This window comes from Theobroma cacao, chromosome 1 (assembly GCF_053813885.1).
Source record: "Theobroma cacao isolate CCN51 chromosome 1, ASM5381388v1, whole genome shotgun sequence".
In the NCBI taxonomy this organism is placed as follows: Eukaryota; Viridiplantae; Streptophyta; class Magnoliopsida; order Malvales; family Malvaceae; genus Theobroma; species Theobroma cacao.
The window spans coordinates 12546180-12569409 of NC_142639.1; the positions used below are offsets into that span (position 1 = coordinate 12546180).

The 23230-nt window shown below is 34.9% G+C and overlaps 3 protein-coding genes across 4 annotated transcripts; 1 reads left to right on the top strand and 2 right to left on the bottom strand.

Moving 5' to 3' along the window:
- Positions 1 to 163: 163 nt before the first annotated feature.
- On the bottom strand, positions 164 to 4735 carry LOC18612393 (ankyrin repeat family protein). 2 transcript variants are annotated; one of them, XM_007049170.3, is made up of 5 exons: positions 4046 to 4713; positions 1838 to 2597; positions 1465 to 1501; positions 1250 to 1383; positions 164 to 758 (listed from the first exon to the last, which is right to left on the bottom strand). In XM_007049170.3, the coding sequence occupies exons 1-5, from the start codon at positions 4533 to 4535 to the stop codon at positions 407 to 409; spliced, it is 1773 nt and encodes a 590-aa protein (XP_007049232.3). In that variant the 5' UTR covers positions 4536 to 4713; the 3' UTR covers positions 164 to 406. The 2 variants fall into 2 exon arrangements, with proteins under 2 accessions (XP_007049232.3, XP_088661643.1); XM_088805517.1 differs by having other exon boundaries at positions 606 to 758; positions 1245 to 1383; positions 4046 to 4735.
- A 1527-nt stretch (positions 4736 to 6262) lies between these two features.
- Positions 6263 to 18232, top strand: LOC18612394 (protein ENHANCED DOWNY MILDEW 2-like). The gene is made up of 19 exons (XM_018119105.2): positions 6263 to 6675; positions 6831 to 6927; positions 7920 to 7970; positions 8495 to 8652; positions 9857 to 9956; positions 10057 to 10155; positions 10455 to 10702; positions 10809 to 10901; positions 11000 to 11536; positions 11646 to 11796; positions 11899 to 12000; positions 12654 to 12746; positions 13348 to 13389; positions 14199 to 14309; positions 15727 to 15798; positions 15909 to 16027; positions 16123 to 16183; positions 16281 to 16643; positions 18056 to 18232. Exons 1-19 carry the CDS (start codon positions 6263 to 6265, stop codon positions 18074 to 18076), a joined length of 2931 nt encoding a protein of 976 aa, XP_017974594.2. The 3' UTR covers positions 18077 to 18232.
- Positions 18233 to 18249: 17 nt separating this feature from the next.
- LOC18612395 (Ypt/Rab-GAP domain of gyp1p superfamily protein) lies at positions 18250 to 22645 on the bottom strand. The gene is given in 7 exon segments (XM_007049175.3): positions 18250 to 18572; positions 18574 to 18792; positions 18929 to 19006; positions 19138 to 19231; positions 19355 to 19533; positions 20437 to 20553; positions 21567 to 22645. Coding segments are annotated over 7 exon segments (1248 nt in total). The 5' UTR covers positions 22059 to 22645; the 3' UTR covers positions 18250 to 18503.
- Positions 22646 to 23230: the final 585 nt, after the last annotated feature.

Below are 23230 nucleotides of genomic sequence, written 5' to 3' on the forward strand. Positions count from 1 at the left end.
CAAATGGACTCCTGTTTTCACATAAAACCACTTTATATCCACTAAATTATCATTTCAATCTCCCAAATATTACATCATGGAGATCTTAGGAGATGACATTATCCACTTATCTGTTCCCATTCAATCATTTAAGAAAGTGGATGGTACAAGAATATACAAGGTCTTGTGTATGCTATCATCAAAACTATGCATTTGAGAAAAAGTATACAAGAAAGTCTTGTCAGTGCTATCATCGATACTATAGTATTTGAGCAAATGAGGTAACAAAAACACCCAGAGATCTTTTTGTTTTTGGATATAGCCAGGCTACAAATGAGACATTTATATGTCTAAGGGAAAAAAATGTCTATGCTTAACATTTATGTGTTGTTCATTTGAAACAAAGCAGGGATGAAAAGTATAAAGCTCAAATAATGCAATCTTCGCCATCTTCGGCAGAGGGAACAGATTTTTCTTGTTCTGCTACAAGCATAAGCATCTCTAGGCGCTTATCAAAGAGTAAAGCGCTCTCATCTCTCTTGTCAAGCTCAGCACCTTCTGCTTCAAGCCATTTTTCCCGAAGATCATCCAGAAGATTTGCTTGGTCTGTATTAATTGCAGCTCCTGGGGCACTTGGAACAGTTGTCCGGAGTGAGGAATCTCCAGATGGTGGCGGCAGTGTCAAAAGCATTGCTCGGAACTCACATATGTCAGCAAATGTCTCAAAGTTACAAGCAATGGTATCTAGACAAGACTCTCTTATCTTCAGAACACCATACCTACACATGTGAATTGAAATGAAAAAGCTTTGTGGTCACAACTACTAGTCCAAGGCTAATAATGGCATTATTGCAAAAGTTATAATAAAAGATACTACTTCAAAATGGTTTCGAATTCATTATAAAATCTTTCGATTCAATTCTGCCTACTGAGTGAGTTCCCATGCATCGCCAACTTAATGAGGCGGATAAGATATCGCCTCTATGAGATAATATCGAAATCTAAATAGCCTACAAACTGCAAAGTGAGTGTCAACACATTACACAGTCTAAGTAAAAGCTGCAAGTCCATCAAGAGTCTGCAACTCCCAAAGTTTCATTCAACAATCAATGAATCATTCTAATAATAACACACAAGTTTAAATTTCATTACCAAGACCAGAAAATGTATCTAATCTAATATTAGCTATCTAATTTAAATGATTTTTAATCAGATAAGAATTGATCTCTTACTTCAGATTTTGAAGGAAAATAAGGTAGATATACCATACATGTCAGACAATATTAGCCAATGGCACAATTCTGCTGGTGAGACCATCTCTAGGTGTGGGAGCAGTACATCAGCTACAGCACGCTTAAGAGGAAATAATAGATACCGAGAAGCAGCATCAAACATTTCCTCTGCCTGGTCAATTAGAATAATTAATATTAGGTACCATTCAGCTAATGTCCACGAGCCACAAACAATAAAAAAAATATATAATACCTGATCTGGATCTATATCTGTCAAACCATCAGTGTACCTGAAGCAGTTATGGAGCTATAATAAGTTCCATGACAAGTTATTAAAGCTGACTAACCACATTATACATAACAGTTCAAAGAACTAAAGCATGCTTGATCATGCCGCAAAGAATATTAGGTAAGAGATTATTACTTTTTTTGGTAATAATCTCTCATTACTTTACTGACATGATCTGTGACCCTAGACAGCTTAGAGACCTACTCCAGTAGCAGTAATGTTCCAACCACAGGACCAATTCAGATATAGTTTCAGCATTATAATAAAAAGAAATCCAAAATTAAGCTACAATAATGAAGAAAAACATAAAAAGTTAAAGAAAAAAAAAAAACCTTACATATACTCAATCATTTTCTCAAATGCCTCAGCACTCAAGTCATGTTCTTCCAGAAACGGAAGGGTATCACTAGTTAACTCATCTTTCCATTCATGAAAATCTTTCATACGAGATAATCTTGCATTAAAATATTCTGATCTTGATGCTAAAACAACTTGATGGCAACGAAAAATCCTTTTGTCAACTCTAACACAAACATCTGCAAGATCATCCAGAGAGTCACTTATCTGCATTGCACCAACATAATACTGTAATGTATCAACACCATTGTCTAGGTTGCATTCCTTGGGAGACTTTGCCAGGGAAATTTGAAGGACCCGATGCAAGGCAGCAGGAAGCCGGTCTTCCTCAGGGAGGGACAGGCCCTGTAAAATAAACCGTTTTTGAGAGTTGTCCACGTCTCTCAGTGCTTTGTATTCAGCATATTTTTGGTGAATCAGTTCTTTCTCTAGAACCCTTTGTAACGAATCACATTTGCATACTTTACAAATTCTCACAAGATCTTCCATATCATCTACAGCAACCTCTAGTCTGTCAGAATAAAAGAAGTGGATGAGGCTGTATAGAGCAGGATAAGACAACTTTTCTCTTGAAAATCGCACTTCACTGCGATCTTTCCAATCTGTTTCAAATTTTCTCTTAAAAAATGGTGACCGGGCACTTAAAATAACTCTATGAGCTTCAATGGGTCTGCCTTGCACAAAAAATACAACATCTGGGGGGAACTGATAGGAACTTGATGCCCCATTTGATGCAAGACCTAATTGAATATTACATGTTAGGTCTCAGATTCATATATGCATATTGTTCTTAGAAGCAAAATACTAGCAACCAAAAGTTTGGCTGATATTTTTGGGCCCAATAAAGCACAAAAGCAACCACTTCAAGTTTCATACTTAAGATTTCATCAAAGATTACAGTGTTCTACTGTTTTCTGATATTCATAGTTGCAAAGCCTTCCCAAATGATTGAAAAGCAAATTATGAGAAGCAAAGTGCTCTTTCAAAGCTAGCTGTCACACTCACATCATTAAGGAAATAGATTGACTCTAAGGATAAATATAACGAAATTCTGAGCCATTTATGGCTGCACGCTCATTAAAAAGAAAAATAATCTAAAAGCACCATTGTTCAAATTAATTTAAAGATTTGACTCGAAATAACTAACAACAAGCTGATAGAACTTATGTAAGACCATCAGTGCCTGAGACTTTCCTTATTTTTCTGGATATGTACCCCATGACTCTTCATTAGTCAGTTACCATCAATCACCATATAATTTGCAATCATTTTCTAATCTCAGCAGCCAGAGGTCAGACATGAATTTCTGGTAAATCAAAAAGGGGGAACCTCAATGTATCATTAATGCACTCTTGATGCTAGTTTTTAGTAGCAGATGACCTTAAACCAATCTTCTCTCTTCTGCATTATAACATCATCTTTGAATTGACAGAAATAAAGAGAAGATGAGTGAAATGATGAAATTACTCTTACTTAGCAAAATCAAGAACAGAGGAGCAACTCTTATCCACAATTTTGAAAATCTTTCAATAATTAGTAATGAGAAATAGTGCATGCTATTCAACTCCTAGTAGTTTTATATATACATCCCTAAAAGTCATGAATAATATACTGACAAAAAAAAAAATTCCATTGTCATTTCATTATCTCATTTCTCAGAATCAACTTCTATCCAATCCAAATTAAGTAGAAAGAATTGTCTTTCACTTTACAAATCACTTCTATCTTATCAAGCCTTTGCTTTACAAATCACTTCTATCTTATCAAGCCTTTCCCTTCTCTTCTCCTCCATCGATCCAAACACTATAAATCATAATTTCCACACCTAAATGTGTAGGCACCATCACACCACAAAATGGTAAGACTTGAACAAAACTCTTAGTGCAAAGTTTGTTAGATTTCCTTCTTAAATCACTTCATTTGTTAAAATTACTGATGCAACCTTAATTCAATTTGATTTTTTAACTTTAATTCCCAAACGTTGAGTCCATACTAATCGCATGCTATGATTTCAAGCAATTCCAACTTTAAAAAACAGAAATACTACTAAGTTAGCCAAGCTACCTTTCACCACTAAATAAGATCAATAATCAAGTTTAATTAAATACCACTAGCTTGCTCCAAATAATCCCATATCAAAAATTAACGATAAGCAAAAAATAAATTTGAAAAGAAAGGGTAAATTGACCTGAAACTTCAAAATGTAATCCACTCTCAGCAGCCTGGTCGAGATAAGCCTGATTAGCCCCACAGCTAAAGAAAGTATCCCTAAGGGCACCCTGCAACGGCCCAAGAGGCGGAGGACGGGCCTCGAAAGCCTTGAGAAGTTTCCGAACCTTCAAGTTCAAAGCAGCGTAGTGACACCTGTCCCCATCAAAGGTATGTTCGGAGCAGATGGCTCCATTCTCCAGTAACATACGGGCGGCATCCAAGTGGCCAGCTAAGCAAGCGTAATACAAGGCAACGGAGTCCCAGTTATCACGGGCGTTAACGTTGACACCGGACTCGAGGAGGTAACGGAGACGGTCGACGTCGCCGGCACGAGAGGCCTCGAAGATGTCTCCGTTGGGGACCTTTTTGAGAGGGACGGAGGCGGTGAAGTCGGAAGCGTCGAGGTCGATGTCGTCGAGGTCGGGGGAGATGGTCCAGGAGGAGGAATGAGGTGGAGATGGGGGCATTTGGGAAATGGTGAGTCTCGGAGGATGATTTTCCGTTTCCGGCTGAGATTTTGGGTTTTAATGGTTGGATTAATGATATTTTTGTCCAAACGGAAACGGATTCCTTCCGTGCCGTACCTACTTCCACTTTTTTTTTTTTATATCAAGACGCCCTCTTCATTTTATTATAACATTCTCAGCTAAATTTCATGTAAAAGTATCCTAAAATTATTTATAAATATTTATAAATAACACTTTTTGAATGAATTATTTATAGTTTTATCTAAAAACTTGAATGAACTTTTTACCTAAATTAAAAATTTTGAAACTTTGAGAAACAGATACCTTACTTTTGCTTTGAGAAACAGATACCTTACTTTTGCTTTTATAATAAAATAAATTGGTATGCTTAATTGTGTTCTTTCTTTTGGTGAAGTGCTCTATGTTACAAATTAAAACATGTTATCTAAATTTAAAAATGAATAATTTGGCCAGTTAGCTATTTTTCTCAAAACGTTAATATATATATATATATATATATATATATATATATATATTGCCTGGATAGTACGTTCTAAAGTTGGTACGACAATATTTTAAAATTTCTTAAAATTTGGTTTTTTTTTTGTGTAATACTATACATTTTATTGAAGTCGGATAAATTTTCAAGGTCATGGAATTTTCATGCGCGTTACCGCAGCCCTTGATGAAATTCAGTGACACGTGTCATGAAAGTAATGGGATCAGCGATAAGAAAACCAATAAGAGCGAGACAAAGCATGATAAAAACCTAAGCTTTTTCCGTAGAAGATAACAACTCCGTACTTGCCAAAAACGGTTGAGTTCCCAGCTTTTTCTTTCTCCCAGTCCTACCACCTATGAATGCACTCACAGCAACTCAGCGTTCATCTTGCCACCTTCCACTTCTCCTGCATTTACCCCAATTGTCTCCCTCTCCAAACAAGTTTTTTAGGGTGTCATTTTTCACTGAAAATCGAACGTTCTCTCTCTCTCTCTCTCTCTTTTGAACTCCTCTCATTTCAAACCCTCATTACTACGCTCTTGTTTTTCTTAGGATAATTATAAGGTTTTTGTAATCATTTCCTTCCTTTTTTTGTTTATGTTTACCAAGCATTGCCTTTTTTTTTTGGTTGTTAAGAAAGTTAAAAGGAAAATGAATCAGGGTTTTTGAGGGTTTAAGCTTTGTTTGGAACTCAAGAGAGCAGCTTTTCTTCACCTTTAATTTCTAGGAAAATAATAGTATTTCTATCAATATATGTTATGGTGTTTTTTTTTTTCTAGTTACATACTTTAATGGGGTACAATGGAATAGTTTATGGATTAATATATTTTACCTTTTGTGTTAAATTATTTTTTAACTATTTTAAAAGACTAGTCTTTGATTTAGCTTAGGTTTTGTTTGGTTGTTAATTTTGTTGTTTACTTCTTGATTATGGAAGCGAAAAGCAGAAAGTGCAATTAGATGCAAAAGTAACTAATATTTTTAGATTGTTAGAAAAAGATATTTATTTTTTCTGAATGACACAACAGGTGATTTTACTTTGTATATAAGAGATGAATTTGTGTTATTTTGACTATTTTCTCATATTTAATCAAGCTAAAAAACTAGCACTAATGGCGCCTTCATGTTCAAGTTGCAGCTACAATCTTATTTTTTTATGTATTTAAATGTATTTTTAATGAAGTTAATGCAGTTTTGTTCTTTGTCTTTTTCCCAGATAAGTATAATGGCATCATCTGACGAAGAAGGTGAGATTTTTCCAGATATTCATGTCTCGGAATATGACTTCGTCGATCAAAATGGTGCACCAATTTCATTTGCTGTTTTGCCTCTCCAATGGAGTGAAAATGAGGTCATAGATGACCTTAAAACCCAAGTTTTCATACACGGAGACGCTGACAATGGGCTTCAGAAGATTTACAAGCAAGTTGTTGCATGGAAATTTGAGCTATCCTATGTGCTGCCTGAAATTTTGGTGCTTTCCAAGAACAAGAGATGGATAACACTCCAAAAGCCTAGGAAGAGTTTCCAAAGTACGGTTAGGACAATCCTGATCACCATTCATTGGATGCATTTCATGAAAAAGAACACAGAGGTATCAGCAAACTCTGTATGGAACCACTTGCAAAAAGTCTTCAGGTTGCTCCTCTCTAAATGGTTCTGTTGTTCTCTTTGTGCGCACAAAGTTTTAATTTTGTTTTTTTTTTTAATTTTTAGCTAGTTATTTTCACAAAAGGTGGTTTGAAGTTGTGTGCAATTTTGTTCATATTAATATTTTTTTGGGTGACGTACAGCTTTTATGAGTTTGAACCTTCCGAGGGTGACCTCTTGTGTCACAAGCTATTAATTGGTGAAGCTGTGAAAAGGGATAAAAACTTGGCCAAGTCTCAGGTTCGTGCTACTATGGGCATATCTCTCTACTCATGTCACGACAATGATCTCTCATTAGGTTTATATACACAATTACACTCTAAATTAATCTGTATAAATTCATACATGCATGTAATAAGCACACACATGAATGAAAATCTCGTACTTGTCTTTTGAGTCATCAATTGGGTATATAGCTTAAGATTGAATATGGTAGTTCTTGGGCCTAAAGTTATGATTTTGACCAAAAAGAAATAAGCCTTTAGTTTCAAATTGCAAAATCTCATCAATTATCAGATCAGTTTCTCTCTCTCTCTCTCTGCTTTATTTTTTCCCTTTTATTGGCTACTTGTCTTGAATAGCTGTAACTTCTGAAACAAACATGATAATATTTGTCTAGGACATCATAACCTAAATATTTTTAGCCGTGTCAAGGACTAAGAGTTTCACTTTGTATGAACGGAAAGACCTCGGAAACATATTTAGTTGCTTTCAGTTCTGTGGCATCTATTTTAGCTGAGCTAAGGAATTTGTTTTTCCTGGTGAAATTTACCATTGATAGAAGTGTGGTTCAATATGCAATTCTATTACTCCAGTAATAGTTGCCATATAAATAAGATTTAGGATTCAATTCAAGTAGGATGAATAAAGCTGGTTCTTCTTTGGAATTTCTTATCTTGTTAGATAACTCACTTTTGGTGAGGCTAAGTTGCTACCTATAACCACCCAATCTTTGTTTACATTTTAAATGACAACTGCATTTTACACTTTGCCAACCAAAACTTGTTAGCAACTCTGAAACTATCTTTTTTCTTAACCAATTTAGCAAGTTACTTCTAACCTGATTGTATATTGTTATTCATATTAGTGGTCTTCCTGTATCTGCAGCCTCTGAAAGCATATGTAGAGTTGCCAGCATGCACAAATAATTTTAATCTGATTGGCGTGCTCTAATAAGTATGCATATGAACAACCTGATATATAGAAACTAATCAACAATTTATCTGGAGCAGAATGTGCTTAATTTTTTGGAGGTGCCTCAGACAAATATAACTTTTCATCAGGTCTGCCAACACGTTATCCTTACCTTGTGCACTATTTCTATTACAAGCATTTTCCCCTTTATTTTGAGTCTTGTATTTTTCCCTTTCCCCACTTTACCCTTTACATGCTAACAACCAGAACTTGTTAGCTACTCGAAACTATCTTTTTTCATAATCAATTTGCCAAGTTAATTGTAACATGATTGTATACTGTTATTCATATTAGAGGTCTGCCTGTATCTGCAGCCTCTGAAAGCACATATAGAGTTGCCAACCTGTGCAAATAATGTCAATCTGATTCTCATGCTCTAATAAGTGTGTATGTGAGCAACCTGATACTTAGAAACTAATCAACAATTTATTTGGAACAGAATGTGCTTAATTTTTCGCAGGTGCCTCAGACCAATATAACTTTTCATCAGGTCTGCCAACACGTTATTCTTACCTTGTGCACTATCTCTGTTACATGCTTTTACCCTTTATTTTGAGTCTTGTATTTTTTTCTTTTCCCCACTTTACCCAAAGACTTGGGCATGATTTAACAGGATGTCCATACACCTAAGAAAAATAACTTTATAGTTGATGGAGATGTAGATGAGGATCATGATGATGATGATGTCATAGGTGAAGAATTTGATGGTGTAGGGAAGTCCATTTTTGATCCTGTCTGTGCAATTTGTGATAATGGTGGCAATGTTCTTTGGTATGCCCTAACTTTATGGTTCTGGAAATCTTTATGGTGAACATTTTTGTTTTTTGTTTTTTTGTTTTTTTAAGTTTTTCTGACCTCTAACTGGCTTCTTTTTAGTGGTGTATGTACACATCATTCATAGTTAGTAGCCGGTGGCTTTGTAGTTCCTTGAGAAGCTAGCAAATTTTTAGATTCACTTGGAATACCAGATGGCTTATTTAAATGTAAATCAAAACACTTCTTTTATAAGATTTTGGGTTGGTAGTAGAATTTGAACCAATAGATCAGCCCTTTTGATCTAAAATAGTGTTGAAAGCAAGGAGAATACTGGAAAATTCTAGAAAGAAAGGCATGATCTGACTGATGTTCATCACTAGCTTTGATAGGTGATAATTCATAGACAACCAAATATTTTGGTTTTATTATGAAGATGAAAAGTATAGATTGACTTTTAAGTCATGAAGATGTAAGGTATGTCTAAATTATATGCATATTTTCATGAAATTATAGAGTACATTTTTTTTCAGTACAAAGAGTAATGAACATTTAATTTATTAGGCAAGTTTTTTTAATTTATTTCTTTTACAAGTTTCCTTCCATTGTAATCCCAAATTTATTTGTTGAGGAAATTCCTTTCATTTGCATTTAATGTTGATGGAACATTAAAATTTGCTTCTTACAAATTAATGGATAATGGCTTCCAAGTGAAAAATGTTATTTCTGATCTTGAGCTGGACTTTCATCTCGTTTTGAAGATCACTGAAACTGAGGTTCAAAAGCCAGAAAACAATAAGAGAGACTCACTCATGTGCTTGCAGTTTGTCTATTGGTTGTTTAGATGGCTTCCGTATTTGATGTGCCATGTTGTCAGTGCACGAGTAACAGCTTGAGCAATTTTTTTCTTATTATAATGTGTCATATTTTTTTCTAGTTAATAATCTTAGAAAACATTAATTTTCCTAGGTTTGTCTTTTGTTGAGGTTCACATGTGAGTTTGATTGTCCAACATTGGATAGTTTTGGAATGTAAAAGAGGCATATATACATGGAAGACCCAAGAAACCAATAACTAAGGCTTTTAGATTCAAGTGGTACCTAACATGTTTACATGGGTCCTTTTGGTATCAAGATCTGCTTCTCTTCCACTGTTGTTGCTTGCTGATGTATTGATTTTTTAATTTACTTTGGTTTTTTTTGTTTGGTTGGTTTTGATATAGTTGTGAAGGAAGGTGCCTGAGGTCATTTCACCCAACAAAAGCTGATGGGATTGATTCTTTCTGTGACTCTCTTGGCTTTGTCAATAATGCTCAAGTTGATGTATGAATATCTTTGTTTTCATAAATTATGTGATTTGCAGGTTCCTTTGCTCCCATTTCTAGTTACTTATATATTATTGCCATGCTTCGTATGTCTGTAGGCTATTCTGTCCTTCTTGTGCAAAAATTGTCTATATAAGCAGCATCAGTGTTATGCTTGTGGTGAACTAGGCTCCTCCAACAATTCTTCTGGTCAAGAGGTAAGTTAGTGAGCTTTGGGAACCAAAAGATTGTTACAACATTATTTAAAAGTCTTGCTCTTGGATTACCCTGGACCTTTTGTTGTTTTCACCATTGACTACTTCGTATTTCATATACTACATTTCTGTAGTTACGTTTGATCATTGCAAGCGTATGCTTAGTGGATTCTTTTGTCTAATTAAACCATTTTACCATCATCCACTCTGCAATCATTTTAAAGTAGATATTTATGTGTGTTAATAACTGCAGTTTTAATTTGGACTATCATCAATCAATTTTTTTTGGGGTTTTCTTCAAGGTTTTTGCATGTATATCTGCAACCTGTGGGCATTTTTATCATCCAAAATGTGTTGCAAAATTGCTGCATGCTGACAATGAAGCTGAAGCAGAAACACTTAAAGAGAAAATTGCTTCAGGGCATGCATTTACCTGTCCTATCCATAAATGCTTTGCTTGTAAGCAAAGTGAAGATGTAGAGGTTCATGATTTGCAGTTTGCTGTATGTAGGCGTTGCCCTAAGGTGTACCACAGGAAATGTTTACCCAAGTACACACTCTCTAGCAACTTTTTGTAGTTTTCTGGAACCTCTTCTATCAAGACTTGATGCCTACAAAGGAAGGTTGACATATGTGATGCTTTTGTTTGTCTTCAGGAATATTTGCTTTGAATATAACATGTGTAAAAATATTTTGCCAAGGGCGTGGGATGGTCTCTTGCCATACAACAGGATTCTAATATACTGCATGTAAGGTTTTTTTTTTTCTTTTAGTTTTTCCGATAACTTGTTACCCAACTTATGGATTATTTATCAATGGCCTTATTGCTTCTAAATCTGCTGACAAGGGAGCATAAGATCATCAGAGAGCTTGGGACTCCAAGCAGAGACCACTTGGTATTTCCTGATGTTAAAGTCAAAGAAAAGAAACACAACCTGGCGCTGCTATCTTATAGAGGAAAGAATTTGGCCTCAAAGAGAAGTGAGGTTTATGAAGATTTTGCAACAAGTAGAAATCTTTTGAAGAAGCCAAAGCTGGTTCCAAAGGCCTATGGTGTTATTCAAGCTGGTGTTTCTAGTAAAAGAACTGAGAAACATCATTCCGGACAAGAATTTTCTTCTTTGAAGAAACCAAATACATGTATCACTGGTAGAAAGTTCTTGAAGCAGGATTCCAGCTCTGACTTTGATAGGTCTCTTGCAAGAGAGAAAGACAAGCTATCCTGTCCAAAAGGTAACTTGAAGGTGAAGTTGCAATTCCATGCAAGTATGTCCAAGCAGGCAAATGAAACTGGCTGTAAAATCAAGAATACCAATCAAAATATGCCTGTGATGAAGAAAGCGGAAAGCACAAGGCCTTTAATTGATGCAGAAATAGAGGATGGGTAATTTTCTCGCTTTATAATCTGAACCATAGTCTTCATTTTTTCACCCAAAAATTCATGATGCTGACATCATTTCTGGTTTTGGATTCACATTTTTCTGTGTTAACAGAATTTTGGCTCTAATGAAAGATGCTGATTCTTCATTTAATGCTGAAGAATTCATGAAAAGACATCAGCAATTTTCCACTGCAGATGCAGGTGGCTTTAGGAATGTAGTGGACAAGACCATTACATGGGGTAGGGTGGAAGCCTCAGTGAGGGTATATCTTACTAACTTCTTGTTAAGTGTGGCTGATAAAGTAGTCTGAAATAGCTAGATTCTTTTTCTTGACATTCCTGTAAATTTGTCACCATTGTAATAGGCTGTTAGAACTGCCTTACAGAAGTTAGAAGCAGGGGATTCTCTTGAGGATGCAAAAACTGTTTGCGGTCCTGAGGTTCTCAAGCAGATATTCAAGTGGAAGGTTTTAAGCCATTTTTTCTGTAGTTTTAGCTATTTGTGTTTAGGGCTTGCACTTTCAATTTAACTTTGATGCTGGAAACTTTGGGTTGCTTATTTTCATGTTAGGATTTTATAGGTGCTTGCTTCTTGAATTGTAAAGAACTTCAATCTCTGTTCCAAGTGGTCAGATTGAATAGTTTTTCTAGCATGGACTCAAGACTTTGTTCCTTTATCATGTGATGCATCTTTGGTTGTCTGGCACATATCTACGACTGAACATTCCAAGCAAAATGGTAAAGAGAAAAGCAGTCTGATGCTGAGAGCTGTGGGTTTTACTATCTGTATATGATAATTAAGTTTACTTTTAATATAAATGAATAACTTGGTTACTCACATGCCTAATTGGTTAATTTAACATCCCTTGAATAATTTCTTGTCAGGACTTCTACAAGTCCTTTCAAATAACTTGTTTGTGTTGACAAAAATTCTGACCATTTATAGGAAGAATCCTTGTGGTTTTGAGATGCTTATATATTTTAGCAAGCTATGTGCTAAGTGTATGCTGTGAATACGTTCACTTACAAAATGTCTAAACATTGTGGATAATGCTTGTATTAGATTTACCAAAAAAAGACCTTTTTGCCAAGCTAAATGCTTATCTGTTACATTTTATAGGAGAATCTTGCTGTCTATCTTGGACCTTTTCTCCATGGAATGCGGTATACATCTTTTGGTCGCCATTTCACAAAAGTGGAGAAGCTTAAAGAGGTATTAATGCTTATCTTTCTGCTTATTTCTAAGCAATTGAAGTAGATTTAGAGTTGACTTTCTTCTAAGAAATTCACTCATTGTTAGAATGTATGTTGCCTACTAATTAAAGTTCCGGTCACATTTTTTCCAAAACCCTGAAGAAAACAACACAAAACAGTCGGACTTATAAGTAGTCGAAGCTTACTTGAAGACTTAAATTGTACTGATGAATAAATGTGGCATTGAGTTGATGAAGTTCTTAGAGACTAATCACAAATACAATATGATAGGAAAGTAAGTGTTGTTGCTGTTTTTTGTCTCTCCCATGATTTTATAGTTATCATACTGATTTTACAAGGCCCTTTATACTTAAAGTTAAAGGTGCAATTTAACGTTTTCCCTTCCAACTGGAAAAGAGAAAAGTGGGAGAGTCCACGAACAATGATTGTAGTTCTATCAATGGCCTAGAGAATTAGTTCATTATAAATCTACTTCTGAATGTTTTCACTTACATTTATTATATAAATGTATTGTAGTTCAGTGCTGCACTTGCTCCATGAATATCTAAATGTTTGGTTGATATATAGCATTAAGCTAATAGCACTTGCTTATTCTGCAGGTAGTTGGTAGGCTCCATTGGTATGTGCAAGATGGTGACACTGTAAGACTATTCTTCTCCTTTTTGCTTTAGTTCACTTTAAGAAATTTCTTCATCATCGCATGTAATGTATGATGTTCTAGTGAAAAAGCATAAGATAATGGGTACATATGCACTGTGCTTAAAAGCTTAATAGAAAATTTAACTGTGATCTTGCACCTTGTATCTATAACAGTCAATGTGTATTGTTTTGCATGCTTCAACATGTTCACCTGAAGCAATTCATGGAATTATCCCATTGTTATGATTGTGCTTCATCTTTTCCCTTTAGTTTCAAAACTAGTTTAGAGTGGCAGGGATCTCAAAGTTCTTGAAGAGTTTGGAATATCTCTGCTCATAGGCATTCTGTAGTTTTAGAATACTTGGGGAGAATAATTTATGCTGGATTAAGTAATGTGTAACCATCGTGCACTGGAATCTGAAATTGGGAATGCAATGACTTTGATTAGAAATTCACTTGCGTATCTTCTGATTCACACTTGCCACTATTGAGAATTTGGCAACACATCTAAAGTCGGAAATAGAATAGTAATAGGTAAAAGATGCCACTGATTTGAAATTAAAAAAATTTCAGATTACCTGAATTGTCATTCCTTTAGCACAAGCTTAATTGGGATATATTTGACTGTCTTATGAATTGCTTAAGAAGCCTCATCCTGTTTCACTTATTTTTGTTGTTCTGTTGTTTCCCTCCACATGTTGACTTGGCATTGATTCTTCTTTCTAATTCTAGATTTCCATTTGTATATATTATGTTTAATATCAATTAACATCATAGTCATCTTATTTACACATGAACCCTACATGAACAGATAGTGGACTTCTGCTGTGGTTCCAATGATTTCAGTTGTTTATTAAGAGAGAAGCTAGAGAAAGTGGGGAAGTCATGCTCATTCAAAAATTATGATCTTTTTCAGCCTAAGGTACTGTTAGTCTTTCTTTCATCTGAGGTCCTTTTGAAAAATGAATTGATACTGCTTCTTAGTATGTGTTGTTTGTTTTTTATAAATTTTGAAGGCTCAGTTGCAACTTGAATTTCATGATGGACTGTTTCTATTTAGCATTGTTTATCCATCTGATAAAAATATTCATGCTGCAGAAAAATATAAATTTCCTTGTCCTTTACGCAGGTGACTATCATTTTATTCTCAAACTAAGTTTGAAAATCCTTTTGATGAAAGGCAAACCAGTTTCCTTTTCTCTATCTCCAATTTGTCAATCATATATATTGTTTTTCCAGTTTCTTTTTCTGTTTGCACCAATCTTTTTGCCTTTACTGGGAAAATGTGCTTCTGTAAAGAATTTAGCAGAAATTATAGCTCTTTGAAGTGTTCAATGTCAAGTAAGGTTCTCATGTCAAGCCAAAAGGGTTGAATTAAAAACATAAGGTCTCGATAAATTCCTTCTATGTATAATATATTTTTCTTTAAGAATTGTTTCTCTTTGTTATACAGATTGACCTATAATTTTTATTTTATTTCAAAATATTTTATCAACAATCGTTGAACGCCTATTGCTTCATTTGTGTTGGTTTATAAGCAATATAACGAAACCTCACATTTCCCAAAATATTAACTGGAGATCTCTAATGTGAATGAGTTGTTACTCTATCATCTAAACCAAAGGATTTCAAGCATTAACACCCTGTAACATTTCTCATATTACTGTAGTAATTGTAGTTTTACTAGTTTGTAATTTTTTGTACTCACAGTAGTTGAATACACCCTTATTTTTAGCATATATTTTCATCTACTGCATTAGTAATGAGCACTATGCCATCAATATGGGCCATTTTGCAATGCAGTTGTTACTATCATTGTTAACTCTAAACGGAAAGGTGGGAGTTCAGATGAATGGTATGAAATAAACTACAGAACTCCTGATATGGTCTGATTGTAAAGGATTCTGATGATGTAGGACAAGCTGTAAATTGAATGGTAAAATTTTAACTTATGGAAATGGTTGCATTGCAACAGTGTGAATGATGCCTGCTTTGAGTTGCCTCCCAGTTTCTGCAAGAACGATGACTAAGATATGTGCTGGGTTGAGCATTTCTTGTGGTCACCCATTGGCTTCTTACAATGGTGCCTGTTTCGAATATCAAACAGATTTATCTGATCATTCACGACATATTTTCTTAAATGCCAAATTTTTTACCTTGATGTTATTTAATCATCATTAATTGGTGTTGTTTTACTTCCATATATGTTAACATCTGAAATAGTTAAAAGCTTACCTGGTTATTGCTATCCAATTTTCTTCTCTTTCTCTTTTCAGTTTTCTTCTCTAGTACTGCCAGGGTATGTCATTTAAGGGTTCACTGATCCGTCTTTTTGGCAGAATGATTTCAATTTTGAAAAGAGAGATTGGATGAGCGTTAACTTGGACGAATTACCTGATGGTTCTAAACTGGTAAGAAACTTAAAAGACTTAAACAACTCGGCGAGATTTTCAAGAACCAAAACTGATATGCATGAGCTTCACTTCTCTCTTTCTCTCTTTGACATTCCTGTTTCGAGTAGATTATGGGGCTTAACCCTCCTTTTGGGGTCAAAGCATCTCGTGCTAACAAGTTCATTAACAAGGCTCTTAAGTTCAAACCAAAGATTATTATTCTTATTGTTCCGAAGGAAACCAGAAGGTTAGGGCTTCTCCTATATCATTTATTATTTCAAATGTAATCATAAGGTAATGTTGCTCTCTCTCTCCCTCTTTGTTGCTTTTGTCTTTTAACAGACTTGATGAAACAGAAGCATATGATTTGATTTGGGAGGATGACAGAGTTCTATCTGGCAAGGTTAATAAAATTTATCGTTACCTTGATGCTACTTGTCACTGAAGTTGGATGTAAATGAACTTATTACATGGCTTATTATGCATTTGCTTCTTTGCAGTCGTTTTACCTGCCAGGGTCAGTTGACGTACATGACAGGCAGTTGGAGCAATGGAATGTGAAGGCACCACCGCTTTATCTTTGGAGTCGCAATGATTGGACGGGCTGGCACAGGGCAATAGCACAAGAGCATGGTCATGCGTATGCATATAAATATAATGGGGAAGAAGAGATGGTAGGAAATGAAGAAGAAGATGGATATAATTATCTTATGGAGGAGAAACATGATTGCTATGGTGACTTCTCCAAAGACGTTAACGCGTGTGGAGGTATTTCTAGCATATTTGACGGTGTTCCTGAAGTGAAGGATGGATTTGAATCTGAAGGAAGTATCCATGGAAAGCACATGGAAGGCCACTTTCCTGTTTAATATTTTTGCTGTACAAACAACATATCAAATGGTTTAAATGTAACACTACGCTGTAAAGAGTAATGCATATTGTTATCTATTTAAAGTATTTTAAAACTCGGAACAAAATGGCTTTTGTTTCAGGAAGTCAAAAAGCGAGAATGAATCATGAAATGGTGAAAAACTCTACTGAGTTCTGCTCTTTGGTGTTTTCATGGGACAATAACTACTCTTTTTAAACTTTACCCAAGATCGGATCCTCCAGTTTGAGTAATAAACTTGATAGTTTATTCTTTAATGAAACTTTTTTAAAAAAAATAAATTATTCTTTAATAAAGCATGTTAGGGCCGTGCTTCAAATTAACAAATTTCTTTTCATCTCCCCTACCATTACATAAATTTTTAATTTCTTTTGAGACTTGGAAATCAATTCTTGGAACTATTGTTTCCATATATCATAATTTACAAACAAGAGGTGACAAGATAAATTCAAACTCGAAAACTTGTAAAATTTTGTTCGACTTAAATATTTGAACTTGAAACAATTGAATCCACAATGAGAAAAGAATTTGAAAACAATATAATTTGAAAAGAATTCCAAGTGATTCGAATCCGAAATCAAATGATCCGACCTTGTCTATTCATTGATCAAATTAAGTGAGAAAAATAGGTGATGTAAAGTGATTATTTGTTTTAGATATTGACAAAATTAGTTCGACCAAGTTGATGAGGTGACATTGAATTTTACTGATTCAATTGTCAACTTGGTTGATCTCGTATTCGGCTCAGAATCGAATAAGCCCAATAAATAAGGTCTCCGATCTTTTATTTTTGGTTGCTTGAAACCCAAGAAGTTATTCCCTCTTCAAAACTTGAATCAAATTGAGGTACTAATGTTTTTAATTAAGCTTACCATCAAAATTAGTGAAACCAAATACTCACATTTTAAAGTATTTTCACAGTTCCTTTAAGAAGTTTGATGTGCTACACAGCAAGGATTGATTTCCAAGAGATGCTGACATTCTATTGGAGAATTTCTTCTCCCTTGCTCCATACTTGTGACAAGCAAGCAAGGAAAATACTTCCTCGTTTTCTTTACTAGGAATAGTAGGCAATGGAGCTGCTTGCAATCATTTTTAAATTTTTTAATAGAGAAGGAAAAACAGGTCAGAAACTGTTTTAAAGTAGCCCTGGAGCCGGAAACATTTCGAGGAAGCAGCCAATGGCCATTAAAATCAATGGGCCGGGAAAATTCAACAGTTCCCTGATTGATTTTGCAAAGTAACTTGAGCTGCGTAGATGCTATGGGTTCAAAATTTACATTTTATCACCCACAACATCCTGGAAAACAACAGAGAGACTCTCTTTGCCTGCTCCTTGAGACACACAATAAATAAGGCATTCAATTCATATTCTTCTACATAAAGGGCAACAGTTCCATATTTTGATGTACAACTTGGTCTTCTCAAACCAATTGTTGCTTGTCATCATCCGTTCTCAGAGAGTTTAGTCTTCTCAATCTCTGATCAAGCTCTTTCATTACTGCCGGTTCTTGCTTTTTCCTTTCCTTTGATATTGTGTTCGTTGTCATAAAACCAATCTTATCAAATGCAACCTGTAGAGATACAGTTCAGGTCACCTTTCAAAGTTTGTGGTGGAGGAATGATTCAGATTCATACACCAAGCCCATACTCTTGAACCAAACCAGACCAAGGAGGCAAGAATGGGGCTAACTAAGGGATGCGGTGGCAACAAGGAAATCAAATCTACCATTTTCAAATCTTTTCTCTCCTAAGTTACAGAAATCTTCATTCCATGTGATAATTTATTTCTTTCTTAAAAGAAAAAACAAAATATTATTGATTCAAATTATCTTTATAATCCATATGCCAATTCCTTGAAATGCCTAGATAAAACAAATTTAAATGAACTCTTATCCAATTTTATGTCCGGAACTAGGTCTCTTACTCTTTGATTCGTTTCTCTGCAGAAAGTGAGGAAACAGGCATGCAAAGTTATACAAGAGAAGAAAAAAGGAGGGACAAATGATGATTTGTCTTACCGTCAATAACTCATCAGGATCAAAAAGATGATGAGTATGTTTCTGTAATATGTTAATAACGTCACCAACCTGATGTGTTAGAAGCAACTCCTCTTCCTTCATCTGCACAAGCAAATTCAAGCTTCAATTACCTCTGGTGGTATTGTTTTAACAACCAGGCGAATTTAAGAACAAGCATTGAAGAAATTTTCCAACTTGACCAGGAATGTGAAGAGCCAAATGGCAATGACATTTGCACCTTAAATATAGCCAAAGCTACATGAAAAAGAACCTTTGCCCCCTCATAGAAAAGGACATCCCACACCCGCAGAGTTGTCTGGACAAATAGCCCAACGAAAAGAAAAATAAAATAGTCAGAAAGCAACCTCATATAAAATTGACACCATCTACAAAGAGAAAATGAAAGATGCCAGCAGGAGGGAGGTGCTAACAAAGTATTGTTCAAACCTCTGAAGGCAAGCTTTTAGAAAAGAGGCACAGGAACCACTCAGTAGCAACAAGGGAGACATCAAACTCCAATGCTTCCAAATGAGCAGCAATCCTGCAATTTTGTTTCTCCATTTTTTAATAAGATAAACCCTGGCTATAACATATAACTAAAACAGTTTAATTTATTAAACAAGAAAGAAAGAAAGATAAGACAGTTTAATTCTCAAACGAATACCTTGGGCACTTCTTAGCAAGCAAATCTTTAAAAACCCTTTGCTCAACATGGCATCCAGATAAGTTATTTGTGTAACAGTCATTAACTAAAACATTTTCAAGGAGGACAGCAAGCATCCAAAATGCATCTTCCTCTGTTTTCATAACAAGCAATAACAGTGCTGCAACATAATTTAAGCCCTACACAAAGAACACATTTTTTCTTTAATAAAAATAGAATTAGACAAAAAATTAAAAAAGGTGATTAGTCAAAAAATCAAAGAAAGAAGTACTAGCAGTTGAAGTCAGCAATATTAGGGACATTTATTTCAGTGACTTGAACAAATTATCCATGAGAGGAAATGTACCTCAATTTGTACTTTCTATTTAATTGATATCATAAAAAATAAAAGGGAATAAGGAAAAAGAAGAAACCAATCACAGCATGCACTAAATATCCACATAGTTCAGCACACGTGATATATCTCATGTTAGATGTTAAATATTCCACGTCAAATTGGATACAAATGATTAGTAACCAAATGTAATCAAAGAAACCTGTGAAGTTATCGAATTTGATTAGGGTTCAAGCTTAAGTCACTATAATAAAGAGAAATAGTAAGGAAATAGACAGAACCACAGAAATGGAAAAGTTTTATTTTCCTCTTAAGTCAGTTATGGCAGCTAGACATAAAATGCAAAAGCAAGATTTACTTATCAAGCTTAAATAAATAACAACTTTGGCTATGCTAAACTGTGAAACCATTCTAGCTTTGTTGCCAAAATCAAATGCAGAATTTTTATAGAATAAGGCATTCTTCACTTTGTTGAAACCATAAAATAAGAGTATTGCCTTGTAACATGTTAACTATCATCATAGATTGAAAAATACAAACTAATACATGCATAATTGAACCCAAGACCCACTCACAGAAAAGGAAGAGAAATCGTTAAGGGGAAAAACAAACTAGTAAATGGCATCTTTTACACAATAAATAAAGAAGTGCCATATGTACTTGTATAATGTATAACGTTTTATTCCCATGTTACTAAAGAGGCTGATACAAAATTCCGCAAGACACGCACAAGTGTTGATGAACTCACCTGACAGTAGCCTACATCAGAATCACGAAAAGAATACCCCACAAGCACACGTCGGAGAGCAGCATGGCCCTCTGGAGTGTCCAACCATGGGTGACCAGGGAAGGTTCGCGGAAGGTCCTGCAGGTATATATGAGGAAGGTTCAAGCCAAATCGCATAATTTAACAGAAATAAGCACGAAAACTAGAATAGAAACTACAACTCAACACACAGTAACTTAAATTTTAATTGCTCATCTACTTAACTCTATGCTCAAACATCAGAACTCTAGTTTATAACCAATCAACATTGGTGTCAGATCTTCACATTCATGGAATTTTCACAAGTACTTTATCAAAGACATATTGTCAATTCTTCTGTTTTGGTTTCAAAAGGTTCAAATCGGCAGAGCACAACCTTGCCTGCACAAATCTAAGAAGAAAAGTTCACATGCTCTAGGCTGAAAGAAATGAGCATGATAAAACTACCCTTCTGTTGAGGTTGTATTGAAATTTTGGGTCTGGGTCCCCAGAGCACTGAGAGCTTCACCCCCAAGATATTATCAAGTGCATTGGGTAAATCTTTGATCTTTGTCCAGGCATAACTCCATGTCTCCATTCATAAACTACTCATTAACTTATATGCAATTGCTGCTGAAAAACAAGGAAAACTGAAATTGCTAAAATACTTCCAACACAGATCTTCAAATTTAATAAAACATTTACAGCCATTGATATAACTTCCAATTCTGCATTATCAACAGTATATGTTTTCAATTCCAACCTCTTGAGATTTCATTACAAAAGAAACCCTTTTGTCAACGGATGAAAACCTTTTGATGGGGTGATTACTCAAACAGGAGTACTTCTTTTAAGTTCGTCAATAGAAAAGAATATTAGGTGAATTATATCTCAAAACCCCAACATTAACCTAAGAAATCATCCTTGCATTCGGGTCCATTGTCAGAAATATACTTTCAATTCCAAATTCATTGTTCAAAATTAACCAAACCTCTAGAAAAAGCCCAGAGAAAGATCAGGTTAAAAAAACCAACAGTCTAAACAAACATCCAAATAAAAATTAGAGAGCAGAAAAAAGAACCACCAAAAGTTCAATCAAGCAAATGCACAACGCCCCCAATGCAGCAACTTACATGATCAATCTGCCTTGTAGCAGCTGTAACCTTACCCTCTACCGCCTTTGTCAAATCATTATAATAGCTTTCAGGCACCGTAGACTTCTTCTTGGCGGCACCCGAAAGCGAAAACCAAACCTTCGGCCTAAGCACAGGGGGAATACCTTTCCTAATAAGCTTCTTCAGTGTAATAGAATTAGCCAAAGCTGACAATTTGAGCGAAGATTTCAACACAATTCCTTCAGATATTGAAGAAACCTGTTGCTGCAGATACCAATTAGCCCCTTTGCTTGCTTCAAGTGCCCACCAAACACGCCCTTGTTCCCTTACCTTTTCTCTGACCTCATTCAACACGTTAACATCATCCACATTGCCTTCTACTGTGAACCCATAAAGGTCTTGGAATTTAACTGTCAGATTTGCTCTTCTTGCATGGATGCTCGGCCTCAAGATTGGAAATTGTGCTTGCAATTCCAAGGCAAGGTCTCTTTTGCTTTGGGTACCAAACATTTTCTTTTCTTCTTTGATAGATCAAGAGAAAGGAAGAAATGGGTTACAAGGACTTTGTCCAAAAAGAGAAAAAGCTACAAGCTTGGAACCATGAAATGGTCAATTTTTTGAAGTTTGCAAGCTTAGAAATTAGAAGAAAGGCTGAGTCTTGAATAGGAGTTTTATTTAAAGAAATTGATGAGAGGAAGAGTTACAAACAAGATAAAAGGAAAAAGCTACCACATTCACATTTGGATATGGCCATGAAAGTCCCTCCTCTCACTCTCTTTTTTTTTTGTAATATTATAATGAAAAATGGAATTATTTTCCAAAACAACGTAAAGAAAAAAGAAAGAAAGAAGAAAAGCCAAGCCGAGATAACAGAGCCTTTTGTTCTGCAGGTTAGAGAGATAAAAGCAAAACGAAATTTTCCTAAAAAAAGGAGGTGGAATTGTTTTCTTAATAATTTCAAAGAAATGGATGACTGAAAGAAAAGAAAAGAAGTTACGAGGATACAGAAGAAACCAAATCAACTGTTGGGTAAAAATCAAGGGTTGAAAAATACGTAGAAAAACAGATAACTATATATTACGTGATCTGAGGTCTTTCTCATCACTCAAAAATACCCAAACTGCTAAGGGAAGGAAATTAAAAAACAAATGGAGTTTTGTTCCTTTGGTATATTTTTTTAATATCTTTTTTCCAACAAAAATAAATATAATTATTGGAACGTTATAAGGCTTGAGAAAGAGAGACAGAGACAGAGACAGAGAAAGAGACGTTGATCAGCGTTGGTAGGGCATGCTGCGGTTGGTAGGTTTTAGCATTGAAAATCAATCCAACTATTTCTTTTCATGTGGACTGCAATGCCCCTTGGTTTGCTGCCCTGTTTTTTCCTGCTATTTGAAATGTTTCCATTTCTTTGTTTTTCCTTCTTTAATTTGAGGGAATCTTTTCTTCCCCATAAAAGAAAACTGTTTGAAAATCAACTCTTATTTTATCATCCAATATTAAGGTTATGGGTATTCAATCTCACTTAAACTGAACTCAAATACACGACTACCACCAAATTTCTACACAAATTAAGGAATTAAATATCAATATCGGTATTGGTTATGGAGGGATATAAAATTGACCAAATTTTATTATAGGTTTGATATAAAGCAGCGATAATTTAATATATATCTTAATTA